General features: G+C 34.4%; 1 protein-coding gene across 2 annotated transcripts; it reads left to right on the plus strand.

Moving 5' to 3' along the window:
- The first annotated feature begins 121 nt into the window (after positions 1–121).
- LOC120071188 (RRP12-like protein) lies at positions 122–8,602 on the plus strand. Of its 2 annotated transcripts, none has more exons than XM_039023306.1 (18): positions 122–729; positions 854–1,373; positions 1,522–1,770; positions 1,910–2,001; positions 2,443–2,652; positions 2,727–3,128; positions 3,366–3,565; positions 3,698–3,797; positions 3,896–3,952; positions 4,205–4,339; positions 4,450–4,521; positions 6,035–6,148; positions 6,311–6,472; positions 6,554–6,682; positions 6,769–6,870; positions 6,981–7,054; positions 7,434–7,601; positions 7,698–8,602. In XM_039023306.1, the coding sequence occupies exons 1-18, from the start codon at positions 229–231 to the stop codon at positions 8,284–8,286; spliced, it is 3,876 nt and encodes a 1,291-aa protein (XP_038879234.1). In that variant the 5' UTR covers positions 122–228; the 3' UTR covers positions 8,287–8,602. The 2 variants fall into 2 exon arrangements, with proteins under 2 accessions (XP_038879234.1, XP_038879236.1); XM_039023308.1 differs by having other exon boundaries at positions 123–729; positions 3,387–3,565.
- Positions 8,603–13,797: the final 5,195 nt, after the last annotated feature.

The raw sequence follows: 13,797 nt of genomic DNA on the forward strand, positions 1-13,797 counted from the left end.
TGGGTTTCAAATCGAATAAACCGGAAAAAAAACCCACAAGTTATTAAAACCAGGCCGAATGAGGAATCCGATTCGGTTCGTCGGTTCGTTCAATTTCCTAATTGCTCATCCGACTGAAACATGAAAGAAAGAAAATTAGATTTCCCCTAAAACCCTGGCTGCCACTGCTTGTCTTCCTTGCCCGCTTGCTAGGGTTTATTCTTCTTCTTCACGTTCAATCCATCGATAATGGCCATGGAAGGCCTTGAGATGGAGGCTTCGTTCGATTTCGAATCCAACGATGATTTCTGCAACTCCATTCTCTCTCGCTTCAGCAATTCCACCAACGAAGATCATCAGCATCTCTGCGCCGTCATTGGCGCCATGGCTCAGGAACTCCAAGACCAGGCTCTTCCTTCCACTCCACTTGCCTACTTCGGCGCCACCTGCTCCTCTCTTGATCGCATCTCCTCCGAGCCCGACCCTTCCCCTCACCTTCTCGAGGCTCTCCTCACCATTCTCTCTTTGCTTCTCCCGCGAATTTCCCCTCCCATTTTGAATAAGAAGAAGGACTTTCTATCAGACCTTCTTATTCGCGTTCTTCGTGTCCCCTCCTTGACCCCCACTGCCACCACTTTCGGATTGAAGTGTGTTTCGCATTTGGTGATTGTTAGGAATGCTGTCAACTGGTCGGATGTGTCTAATTTGTTCGGGTTTATTCTTGGGTTCGTCATTGATTCGCGTCCTAAGGTGGGTTCTTTTGACCTCTTTTTGTTTTGGGCCATGTACGAATTTGCGTAATTCAATATATAAGAATGGGATTTTTGAATGTTTGCTCTTTGAATAAACTACGAAATTGCGTGTGGTTGAACAGGTTAGAAGGCAATCGCATATTTGTCTTCGGGATGTCTTGTTAAAACTTCAGGGAACATCATTGCTTCCATCTGCTAGCGAAGGGGTCGCCAATGTTTTTGAGAAATCTCTTTTGCTTGCTGGTGGGTCAAATCCGAAGGCTACTGAAGGACCTAAGGGAGCTCAAGAGGTTCTATTTATTTTGGAGGCTTTGAAGGAGTGTCTACCTCTCATGTCAATGAAGTATATTACTAACATACTTAAATACTACAAAACTCTTTTGGAGCTGCATCAACCTGTTGTTACTAGGCGAATTACGGATAGTTTGAACTCACTCTGTCTCCACCCAACTGTTGATGTTTCTGCTGAAGTACTGCTTGATCTTTTATGCTCCATGGCTGTATCTTTCTCTACGAGTGAAACATCTGCAGATGGTTTGGCTTTCACAGCTCGCCTGCTTAATGTTGGGATGGAAAAAGTTTACAAAGTTAATAGGCAGATTTGTGTAGTTAAGCTCCCTGTTGTTTTCAATGCACTCAAAGGTTTCATCTTTGCTTTAAACCTTTTAGTTCCGGTCAGAAGTTAATTTGGATGTACTAGAATTCTCTACCTCCTACGTTCATACTAATGTTCTTCATTGTCTATGGAAAAAGGTGCAATTAATTTGTAAAATTCATGTTGGATTGACAGATATTATGCTATCTGATCATGAGGAGGCAATCTACGCTGCCCAGGATGCTATGAAAAATCTGATAAGTGCTTGCATCGACGAAGACATGATCAGACAGGGTGTGACTAGTGAAAACATGGAGGCAAGGAAGTCCGGGCCATCAGTCATAGAAAAACTATGTGCTATTACAGAAAGTTTACTTGATTATCATTACACTGCTGTTTTTGACTTGGCTTTTCAAGTTGTTTCGGCCATGTTTGATAAATTAGGTATTCTTAAACTACTTGATCTAATTGAATTTCCTCTTCACTTAATATTTGAACATGTTATGATTATTATAATAATTTCCTTCACGTGGTCTGTTGTCCATTTCTCATTGTGAAAAGGTCTTGGTTCATTATTGTACAGGGAAATATTCCTCTTACTTTCTGAAAGGAGCCCTTATTAGCCTATCAAAAATGCAAAAATTGCGAGATGAAGATTTTCCCTTCCGGAAAGAGGTATTCTTCTCTGGATTATGGACGCCAAATAATTTAATATTGTTCATTAGTTTTTGTCATAGATTCTTTAGGTTTTATTGTTTAACATTCGTAGGTTAAAAATTAGAATCCAAATAGGGAGTATTTGCCCCCTTTTTTTAAAAAATGTTATTTTGTGGTCCTTTTGAGGTTGGTATGGGTGCCATGTATTCTACAATCCTACTTTTGTCAATGGGAACCTTTTGGTGATTATCTCATATCATTCATAGATTTTTCAAAATGATCAGTAGTAGAAGGTTAGGATTATGTTGTCTGCGGTTGTCTGCAGCCTCCTGTTGGTATGTAATTTACTGGGTGTTTGGCTGTTGGTTTGTCCTTTTTGGGAATGAATTTCTTTTGTACATTTTATCATCTATTCATTCTTCTGTGGTACTCCTAACTTATGCATGTTCCATGACGCAGTTGCATGAATGCCTTGGATCAGCTCTTGGTGCAATGGGACCTCAAAGTTTCTTGGATCTTGTACCTTTTAATTTGGATACAGAAAACCTATCAGAGATTAATACTTGGCTTCTTCCCATATTGAAGCAATACACTGTTGGTGCTCATTTGAGCTATTTCACGAAAACCATTTTGGGTATGATAGGAGAAATCAAGCGGAAGTCACAAAAGGTATGAAATTTCCTTGTCTAAGGAATGGGCCTTTTAGTCGTGAAATGTAGTCTCATATTTTTCATTTATTGCAGCTTGAGCAACAGGGCATGATCGTCTCCTTGAGGAGTATGGATTCGCTTGTCTACTCTTTTTGGTCTTTGTTGCCTTCATTTTGCAATTACCCTTTGGACACTGCTGAAAGCTTTAAGGATCTTCAAAAAGCTTTATGCATTGCGCTTAATGAGGAACCTGATGTTCGAGGCATAATATGTGCAAGTCTGCAGATTCTTATCCAGCAGAATAAGAGAGTGCTGGAAGGAAAGAGTGATGAGTCTGATCTTGAAGTGGGTGTGGCCAGAAAGCTTGCCATGTCTCATTATACTCGAAAGGTGGCAGAAAATAATGTGACGGTACTTAAATCCTCTTCTCCTGAGTTATTGTCTGCTTTGTCAGACATCTTTCTAAAGTCTACAAAAGATGGTGGCTATTTGCAGGTATGGCTCTACTGTTTAAAAAATGAAATGAACTTGTGCTTTTGTGATGGGTTGTCTGTGTGATGTAAGATGTTTAGGTTTACTCCAGTTGTTGCTTCATAATCATATTTAAGATAGTTACTGCTAGTTGTCTTGTATTTGTTTGCACTTCATCCATGTCTTTTAGCGACTTTCACTTCTGTCTTGGAGTTCTTTTATTTTGTAAGGGTTAGGGTACTTTGTATATTTCAATACCAGTTCTGTTTGAACTATGTGCAGTCCACAATTGGAGAAATTTCTTCAATATCAGATAAAAGTGTTGTGTCAAATCTCTTCGGGAAGACAATGAGGAAGCTTTTGAAATTGACTCAGGAGGCTGCAAAAGTAGAATCAAAAGTTTCCTCCAATTCCATGCAGATTGATGATTCCACGGATGCAAGTTCACCCTCTTTCATGAGGTATGCTTCCTTCAATCCTTGTATTGCCTAGCTCCTTGTTGGGTTTTTTTTGGGGGGGGGGGGGCTCAATATATTGGAGGTTTGTGGTTTGTGACTCTTAACTGCCTAACAAGTGTTTCACCTTGCCTGCAGGGCCCAAATGTATGACTTGGCTGTATCTTTTTTGCCTGGACTGAATTCTAAAGAGATTGACGTTTTATTCGTTGCAGTAAAATCTGCATTAAAAGAGCAGGTGGTGGCTCTATACTGTTTCAATATGTTTTTAGTAGAAATCTCATAGAGTACTATATTGTCAAGTTCCTTAAATAGTTACACATCTCTGAATTGTAGGATTGTGAAGGTTTGATACAGAAGAAGGCATATAAAGTTCTCTCAGCTATTCTCAAGGTATTTCTTGTGTTCACAACCCCTATTGTCACAATGTTCTCATTTATTGTTTGAATAAATTATTATTTTCACGACTTTTATACTTGATTGTCACATAAGCTTAGCATATTGGAATTTGTTTGGTTAGTTAACCTACCTGGATGAGGTTTTGGTTACTGAATGTGGCCAATGAGTTTTGAATGTATATGCTCCTACTTTAAATTTTAGAATTGGTAATTGATGTATCTCTATGGTTTTCATTTGTATTATCAGAATTCTGATGAGTTCCTTTCCACAAAGTTCGATGAGTTGCTTACGCTGATGATTGAAGTGTTGCCTTTATGCCATTTTTCTGCCAAACGTCACAGACTCGATTGTCTGTACTTTCTGATTGTCCAAGTTACAAAGGTCAGTATAGCTGACATTCTATACTTGTAGAAGAGTATGCATTATGCTAGTCTGTTAAGATATTTCCTAATCAGTTGTGATTTCAAATTTGGTACTTTTGATTACCTCAGGAGGATTCGGGGTCCAGGCGGCATGACATCATTAGTTCATTTTTGACTGAAATAATACTTGCGCTCAAAGAGGTATCTATTTTTTTCCTGTTATAATATTTCTTTCTCTTCTAATTGAATTATATGGTTTTGAACTTTTGTATGTGTTATTAACTTATTCTGCCTTTTTCTAGTATTTTTTTTTCTATTTGATGAGGTTGGAATAATTTGAGTTGGTATTTTTTCTTGACTAAGACTAGTTTCTAAATTATTTAAATATGAGCATTTGCCATGTGAAGAGGAAATTTTGTATCTGTGGTGCACTATAATTTTCTCTGTTTCTCAGACCAAGTCTAATTTGATATGTTTAATTCCTTGATTTATTTTGGAAATACTTCAGGTTTTTTTATAATTTACGAAATTGTTTATTTTCCTTTAGACTGGTTATGATCTTCTAATTGTTTGATTCTGTCCTGGATTTTTAGGTGGGGAGTCGGTAATGATGATATTGCTCATCTTCCCATATTTTCTTCATTGTTTTGCTTACTTTTGAAGCAGATTTGTAGTGTTTGGATGTTAATGAGGACCTCTTCTGAAAATTTACTCACGTAGGGATTTGTAGGGGCATTGGTAGAAACTAGAGAAGGAATAGTTTGTAAATCCTGAAATTTGGCAACATTTATTTTAAGGCATTTGTTGCAAGAGCCATCTTTTTGAAAGATGAAGTTAATGAATGAAGACTATAATTTTAGACTCAATTGCATCCTTTTTTGTTTTGCCTTTTTGCTTCTCTGGGTACTTTAGTGATTAATCATTTTAGAGTTATTCCATTTATCTTGTTTATCAAAAAAGATTTAACTAGACAAAATTCTTACTCAAGTTGTGTTAATTTTTCCCCCTTTTTTCTTTCAAAGACTTTTTGCCGCCCCCATATAAAATTTGTAAATAACCTTATTTTATTAAAGAATTGTAGTTCTTTTATTGTGAGATTATCACTGTAAGGGTATTTCAAATTGTTTCCTGCCTTTTAGTTTGCATCTCTACTCAATTTCTGTTCCAGCTGAAAATAAGATTCTAGGGTTCTGTACTTGGGCTAAATACTGTATTGTCTGTCTTTGTTGTATTCAGAAGATTTCTATTTACTAATTTGATGAACGTAACTTGCTTGTAATACTTTTTTTATTAATTTCGTGGTGGCACAAACTACCATGTTGCCTTCAGATTGTTATATCACCATATGAGTTCAAACTAGTGTTTGTATGGTGTCTGAAATTCTTTTGATGCGAAAACTTGACTTTCATTGTGAATAAAATGAAAGAACAAATGACAAACAAAATCCCACAAAAAGGAGCCAAATGGTGTCTGAAATTGGTTAATGTTTTTCGTACAGCCATTTGTGACTGGACCTCATAAGTTGAAACAACTATGAGCTTTTGGGATTTCTCTTATTGAATAGTATGTTTTCGACATAATTACAGTCAGCTTGTTTTTTACATAATTACGGACAATAACATACCTGAAACATGTTACTTGTGTTGTTCTTAGTCGCATGTATTGTTTCATGAATGTCTTGTTATAATAATATTCTCACACGTTTGTCTTTCAGGCTAACAAGAAAACAAGAAACAGAGCTTATGATATCCTTGTTCAGATTGGTCATGCATGTATGGACAATAACAAAGGTGGAAAGATAGAATATCTGCATCAGCTTTTCAATATGGTACTTAAAATTGTTTCCAAGTCATTATTTTTAGTTATTACTAATGTGAACAACATTAATGGTTTATCCTCCCCACCACAAACGTTCCCCCTGTCCATCTAGCTAAATTGACTCAATATCAATTGATATAAAGGCCAGCAAGAATAAATATTAATATCTCAGGTAGCTGGAGGTCTTGGTGGTGAAACTCCTCATATGATCAGTGCTGCAATGAAAGGCTTAGCTCGCTTGGCTTATGAGTTCTCTGATCTAGTTTCAGCAGCATGCAATTTGCTGCCATCTACCTTTTTGCTTCTCCAAAGAAAGAATAGAGAAATAATCAAAGTTAGCTCGTCCTTCCTCCCTTTGTGTTTGTATCTATTTTGATATTCTCTTTAGGTATACTTATACTCTCATTTACTGCAGGCCAATTTGGGATTTTTAAAGGTTTTGGTAGCCAAATCAAAAGCTGAAGTGTTGCATGTGCACTTAACGAGTTTGGTGGAAAGCTTGCTGAAGTGGCAAGATGGCCCCAAAAACCACTTCAAAGCTAAAGTTGGTATTTCTTCAAGTTAATTCTGGAATCGTTCTCCTGCTTTCCGACAGTCCAAATTTACACTTTTCGTTTGTTAATTTTCTAGGTTAAGCAGTTACTTGAAATGCTCGTCAGAAAATGTGGCTTGGATGCAATCAAGGTTGCGATGCCTGAAGAACACATGAAACTTCTTACCAACATCAGGAAGGTCAGATGTAAACTTAGTGTTAGATTGATAAACATTAAGGCTTATGCAGAACAAAAGGAAAGATTGGGTATATGCTTATTCTTACTAACAGGATGGTTTTTGCATGCCAGATTAGAGAACGGAAGGAGAAGAAACTTAAATCTGAGGGGCCTAGGTCTATTGCATCGAAAGCAACAACATCCAGGTATCTAATGGGTTATGTTCTTCAATGCGTGCATAATTTTGTGCACGTGTTTGTTGATAAATGAATAGTTCTCACAAACGAAAGAAAGGTTGTTGGGAGTCAGGACTAGGAATTTAATATCAATATTAATTTTGGCTAGAAATTACTAGTCACACAGGTACTCATGAGATTGATCAGATCAGATCTTTTTCCTTCTATAACAAATTGTTTTTTTTAACGAGTGGCGGTAGCGAACCTTGTGAGTATTACAAGATATGATTGATGGCTATTATGTACTGTTCCATTTGGACTTTCTCCACAAATGCTCAGACTCTTTTTAAGCACTCTCAAAATTCTGCATTTTACAACTTTTTTCCTGTGACTATTGGCTTACTTTCAGGATGAGTAAATGGAATCATACAAGAATTTTCTCGGAGGTGAGTGATGATGATGAGACTGAAGATAGTGGTGGAGAATACTTGGGGGGTAGTGATTCAGAACATATGGATGGTAGAAAAAGTCGGTCATCAAAAGCTTCCTCGCATCTTAGATCAAAGACCTCTAAACGGTTCGTTTGCATTTTCATTCCTTGTTTAATTTAGAGTAATGTATGTCCCATTTGCCTAGATTAGTGACTGCAATCTTGATTTTCTAACACCTTCAGTCCCAAGAACCGGTCAACCATGAACTTACTTGAACGCTTGCCTGACCAAATGGAAGATGAGCCTCTTGACTTGCTTGATCAACAAAGAACAAGACGTGCTCTTCAATCATCAGTGCATCTCAAGCGGAAAACAGTTTTGTCAGATGGCGAGATGAAGATCGACGATGAAGGACGCTTAATAATTGCAGATGACGATGAGCCAACTTTCAAAAGAAAACCTTCCAACCCAGATTTAGATGAAAGGAGTGAAGTTAGGAGTCACTTGTCAGTTGGTTCCTCCAAGAACAATCAGAAGCGGAGAAGAACATCAGACTCAGGTTGGGCTTACACCGGTACCGAGTATGCTAGCAAGAAGGCCGGGGGTGATGTTAAGAGGAAGGATAAGCTTGAACCTTACGCGTATTGGCCTCTTGATCGGAAGATGATGAGTCGTCGACCGGAGCATCGAGCTGCTGCTCGGAAAGGAATGGTTAGTGTGGTAAATATGACGAAGAAACTCGAAGGCAAGAGTGCCTCTAGTATTCTGTCAAGTAAAGGCTCCAAGATTAAGAAGGGTCACAAGAAAGGTAGCAAGAAGAAGGTGAAGTAGAAAGAAAGCCTAAACAAATGGGTTGAGAATACACACATATTTTGTTTTCAGAAAATCAGATGAGTTGGTGTATATTTTCTTCTCGTTTCAGTTTTGCTTTGAATGAGAAGAGTTCCATTGTTGGGTCACAGTTTTGCTTGGAGCTTGTGTACTATAGGATATATCGTGGAATAATTTATTTATTCAATTCAACCATTATATGGTTGTAGGTCTCAATTTTTCGTTGAAATTCTAGAATTTCAAGTTTAAAGATGATTTAAAATATTTACACTCATGTCAAGAGTAATATATAATTTTTTTTAAACAAATGGTAAAATCTAAGGGGTTATATATATAATTCAACCTTAGTCGTATTTTGATCCTTGGAATTTCATGTTCCCTTTAATATTCTCTATTATATGTACACACGTATCTTTTATGGTTGGTTACTAAGGGAGGGGTCTTCCTTAGTAGCCCATGCTTTGAATTGGAGCCAAACACATCTTGGTCTTGGAGCAAGAACCTCTGTCCGAAGAGGATTCTCGGACTGGACTGAGCGCGAGGAGAGTTGCTGTCGATATTGAAAACGTGCTCAGTTTGGAGTTATTGAAAACGTGCTCAGTTTGGAGTTGGTACCTTTTTTGTCATTAAGGTTTTTAAAGAAACATTTTTGTCTTTCCAAGTTAGGAAAACGATTTTAAATTGGTCTTGAGGTCATATTTACTATAAATCACCTCAAATTTATTTCATGGCAACAAAGAGAGATGAAAATGTTAGGAACCTAAATTTCAAATTTTACTGCTCCGTTATCAAAAGCTAAATTTGTTATTAAAAAATAGATTAAACTTTTAAAGCAAAACTAAATTTGTTATAAAAATAGCTAAAAACATTGCCATTCCTATATTATTATCATAGAATATACATTATTCTCATCTCTCCGACAACCTCGCACTGCCTCACCTTTGCCTATTATAGTGAGAATTAGTTTTTGGATTAATTTGAATTGTTTAAATTAATTGAGAGAATTGATTATATATGATATAATTAATTTAATCTAATTTAATTATATATGATATAATTAGGAAAATTCTTATAAATAGAAAATTTTCAAAAATATTTACAGTTTATGGCAAAAAATTCTTATAAATGCTTTTGAAATTTTTTTGTTATAAAGTGTAAATATTTTTTTATATATAAAAAAAAACTTTATATAATTACTATAATGTATTTGATACATTATAATATTAAGTATTTATGAATTTATGAGAGGAAATAAATATTGAATATGATTTAAATATCAATTATATGAATTGGATTCATATGATTAAAATTAATATAAATGTGAATTATATTAAAAACCATTTATGAGAGAAATGTATGTTATATTTGATATAACATATAGTTTAATATATATTATATGATAAGGTAGTTATCATATTAATATATAATAAATAAACATATATTTTATTTTATATATTTATTTTTGAATTAATGTTATTTGGGAGGGAGTTGTAATTCTCTCCCCCTCTTTCTCTCCAAATCATGTATGTGGGTTAGTTACACTTTCTTTTTCTCTGTGTGGTGAAGAAAAGAAACATACATAAAAATCTCACAAGGAGTTCTGAGATCTAAGGCTCTTCATCTCTTCTCCCCTCTCAATCCCTCCCCTCACTAAAATAGTCAGAGTCCACTTCTATTGGATTCTCATCCAGGGAATACTGAGGTTGCATTTGTGGTAGTACCTTTTTGGTGTTCGTGATTTTCACAGTGAAGAGGAATCGTGAAGATTTTGTTCTTCAAGGGTAAGTCTTCTATCCCCTTTTTCTCTTCTTAGTTTCTTAAGCATGTTGTATGTTTTGTTTAATTAAATGCATGATCTATTCTGTTTCTCTGTAAAATTGCGTTATGTAAATTTTTTAGAATTGGGACGGTTCACTTCTGCTGCGCACCCTTTTATAGGGATCCTTCACACTCCTATTTTTTGGTCCTCAAGCTTTTAAAAGCAACATTTTAGTAAGTTAGGAAAATGATTTTAAATGGGCCTTGAAGTCTCTTAATTGGCTACGGAAAATGAAATGGCAGTTGATGACTATAACAGATTATTAGACAAATTATAATAGTTTTGAAAAAAAAAAATTGGATCTAAAACAAAATATGAAGATAGGTAACCCAGTTCAGTTCAATATCACCTACGTCTAGGGTTGTATGCCCTGTGGAAAGAAACTTCACTATCGAAAAAGTTTAGCAATTACAATGAAACACTTATTTGATAGACTCTTTGTCTAGTGACTCATTTACAACTTACTGTTCAATTTTAACTTAAGTTTCTGGAGATCCTCTTACTTCCACAATAATGTTTCTTTAAGTTTTGTATGAGATCCTTTCGATACAAGGTACTTAGGTTTCTCCAAGTGTGAGATCCCTTCATATCCATAAGCAAGTTTTTCACAAGTTTTGATTTAGTTTTGCTTAATACCACATCAAAAACTCATCACTAATTCTCATTTACTCCCTAAGTAATTTGCTACAAGCACAACAATTCAACCAAGCTTCATTGCCCACTGGAACGCAACCCCACAATTGGGAAAGATAAAACTATTTTAACCATAATGCATTGAGGTTGAGGTTGAGGCTCAGACAATCCCTAAGCTTAAAACTTTCAATACACATTTTTCTGATAAGGAGACTAACCCTAAAGTTAAACACGACCCCAATGTATATATGGTTAGCTTTGAGAAGATCTTCAAGGAAGGAATAAATCATCTTTGCAGTAAAAAAAAGAAGTAAAACCATGAAATCTGCAAAATCACATTAACAAAAAGAAAAAATATTTTACAGAATATGTTACTTGTCACTAACAAAATGTTTTGATATCTTACATGACATGTTGCAAAATATATTGCTCAAGTTTTGCCTGTAATAAAATCAATCAATCATAGTGCAACAACAAATCTTTATATTGAATTGATGATTAGACTATGTGACATCGCATCCTTTCTTTCCTTTCTTCATCTCGTCTCCATGACCTTTGCCAACAACACTATTTCCTTATGTTGCCTAAACATTTGTTGTTGGGTACTTCTTTAATGACACCATTGTACCATTTCTAAATGAAGAAACTCTGTCTGTTAAGCTATCTATTTCATTCAAATTTGAATACAAATGAGTTAGAACTCCTCTAATCTGTTCAGATTTAAGGAGTGGCACACAGATTCCTTCCTATTATGTTTGGACCTAAATGGAAAAGTGGACTTCCCTTCTTCATATTTGAATGGACATCGAGCACCCTCTGCTCATATCTAAACGAATCTTGTTAGGAAGGACATAAGTTCATATACATGTAACTTTATATGGTTTGATGTAGTATTCAATTTCAAATTTAAGTAATATAGATTAAGTTGAATTAAAGTTTAATCCCTACGGCCCCATTTGGTAATTATTTTGTTTTTTTGTTTTTATTTTTGAAAATTAAGCTTATTTCATTCACATTTCTTATAATGATTTGCATCTTTTTTAAGTACAATGGTTAACTTTTTAGTCAAATTTAAAAAACAAAGAGATAACAAAGGAAGAAATTTGGAGGTGGAAGTAATGTTCATAGATTTAATTTTCAAAAACAAAAACAAAAAACAAAATGGTTACCAAACGGGACTTAAACTTTTAGGTTTGTGTCTATTTGTTCGAAGTTAAAAATGAATTTAAAAATATATCTAAAAGAACTAAATCTAAAATCTAATCTATCAATTAATGTATGATATCGATTTGTTTAATACAAAAACTAGAAAAGATGACATCATTTATACATACTTCAACCTCGAACTGGTAAAATGCAGGACAAGCTAACGATGACAGAGTCAGAATCCACCGAAGCAAGCAAATCACTTCATTAAATAATTGCTGAATTATAAACATATAATTTATAATTTTAAAACTTGAGGGGTATGTGCCCCTTTTAGCCCTTCATAGATCCGCTCCTGGAAGAAAGAGAACTTCTCCCTCTATTTAGGCATCTCACTTGCGTTTGGAAGCATGAGTTATGGGTGTGGTCATGAAGGAGTGCCAGACCGGTGAACAAAACAAAAAAAAAAGGTAAGAAATAGGGATGATGCCACTTCACCTTGTTTGATCATCTCTACAATGGTATGATATTATCCACTTCGTGCATAAACACTCCTGACTTTACTTTAGGTTTCAATCAAAAGGTCTCATTACCATTGGTGATAGTTGTCCTCTCTTATATACGTATGCTCATCTCCTTATCTAGACAATGTAGACCTTCGATCGCATTCCCAACACCAACATACATGCATAATAAACTCTAATCTACCATTTAGCATATAATGCCATACAAAGCACTAAACCGGTCAAATGATCCTTTTTTGTGCATATCATACACATGCATTCTACTAATGTGAAAATATATTGTAATTTTGTTGTTTATATGAAACAAGAATATTTTGTTTACCTAAGTACAATAGTTACATGTAAAAATTGTAAAATATTTGTGAAGATTTTAAGTTGACATCTCAATTTAGTATTAATTTTGAAACAATATGTGTACTAACAAAAAGTTAAAGCCCCATTTGGTAACCATTTGATTTTTTGTTTTTGATTTTGAAAATTAAGCCTATTTCATCTACATTTTTACAATGATTTGAATCTTTTTAAGTACAATGATTGAATTCTTAGCCAAATTCCAAAAGCAAAAACAACTTTTTGAAATCTACTTTTTTTTAATTCTCAAAATCTAGCTTAGTTCTTTTAGAAAAAGTACTCCATATATCTCTAAATTTAGAACTTAACTCAGCACCTCAAACTTACTAACTTAGACAAAATAACTTGACATTACAAATACTGTATAAACTCTATATACAACGCCCTGGTTTGATCTCATATATCTTTTAGAAACATTTCAAGACTAAAATGTCACTTTTGAAACTTTAAAGACCCAATAAATACAAATAAACTTCATAAACCAACAATATATTTTTCTCTAAATAATAAGTAAAATTAACAATAAAGATTTAAACTTAAACAAATTAGTATGCGAAATTTTAAATCAAACTTATTAGAACATCGGTGGAAGAATTAATTGTTATATTTGCAAAATGGTCACATATTCATTTTCAATTATAACAACTTTTCATAATTTTTTTGCACGTCTCTTTTTAGACTAATATACTACTTTTATTGTTCATAATAGTTATGCCCCTTTTCCTTTTTGTAACATGAGCATTTATGATATAATCACATATATCGATTTTATTCTATTGATAAGTCATGAGGAAACGAGATGGAGACTTTTATTAAAAACAAAACTTTCTTTTATATATAATGAAAAACATTTTTGTTAATTATTAACTGTCTTAATAATAATAATAATAACGGAAAAATTAGGAGAAAAAATTGTAAATTATGGGAAAAAAATGAAGAGAGAGAAGATGAACAAGAGAGGAGAGAAAAGTTGTGGAGCCCACAAAAGGGAGTTGTTGAAATTAGTGTTAATAAGTTGAAGTTATGGTTAGAGTTGGT

This window comes from Benincasa hispida, chromosome 2 (assembly GCF_009727055.1).
Source record: "Benincasa hispida cultivar B227 chromosome 2, ASM972705v1, whole genome shotgun sequence".
NCBI classification, from domain to species: domain Eukaryota; kingdom Viridiplantae; phylum Streptophyta; class Magnoliopsida; order Cucurbitales; family Cucurbitaceae; genus Benincasa; species Benincasa hispida.

Excerpts from the sequence above, each read along its gene's own strand:
- LOC120071188 (XM_039023306.1), top strand. The coding sequence starts at position 229 with ATGGCCATGGAAGGCCTTGAGATGGAGGCTTCGTTCGATTTCGAATCC. Across the intron at positions 1,374-1,521 it reads TGTTTTCAATGCACTCAAAG|ATATTATGCTATCTGATCAT; the intron begins GTTTCATCTTTG and ends TTGGATTGACAG. Across the intron at positions 3,129-3,365 it reads AAGATGGTGGCTATTTGCAG|TTCTGTTTGAACTATGTGCA; the intron begins GTATGGCTCTAC and ends TTTCAATACCAG.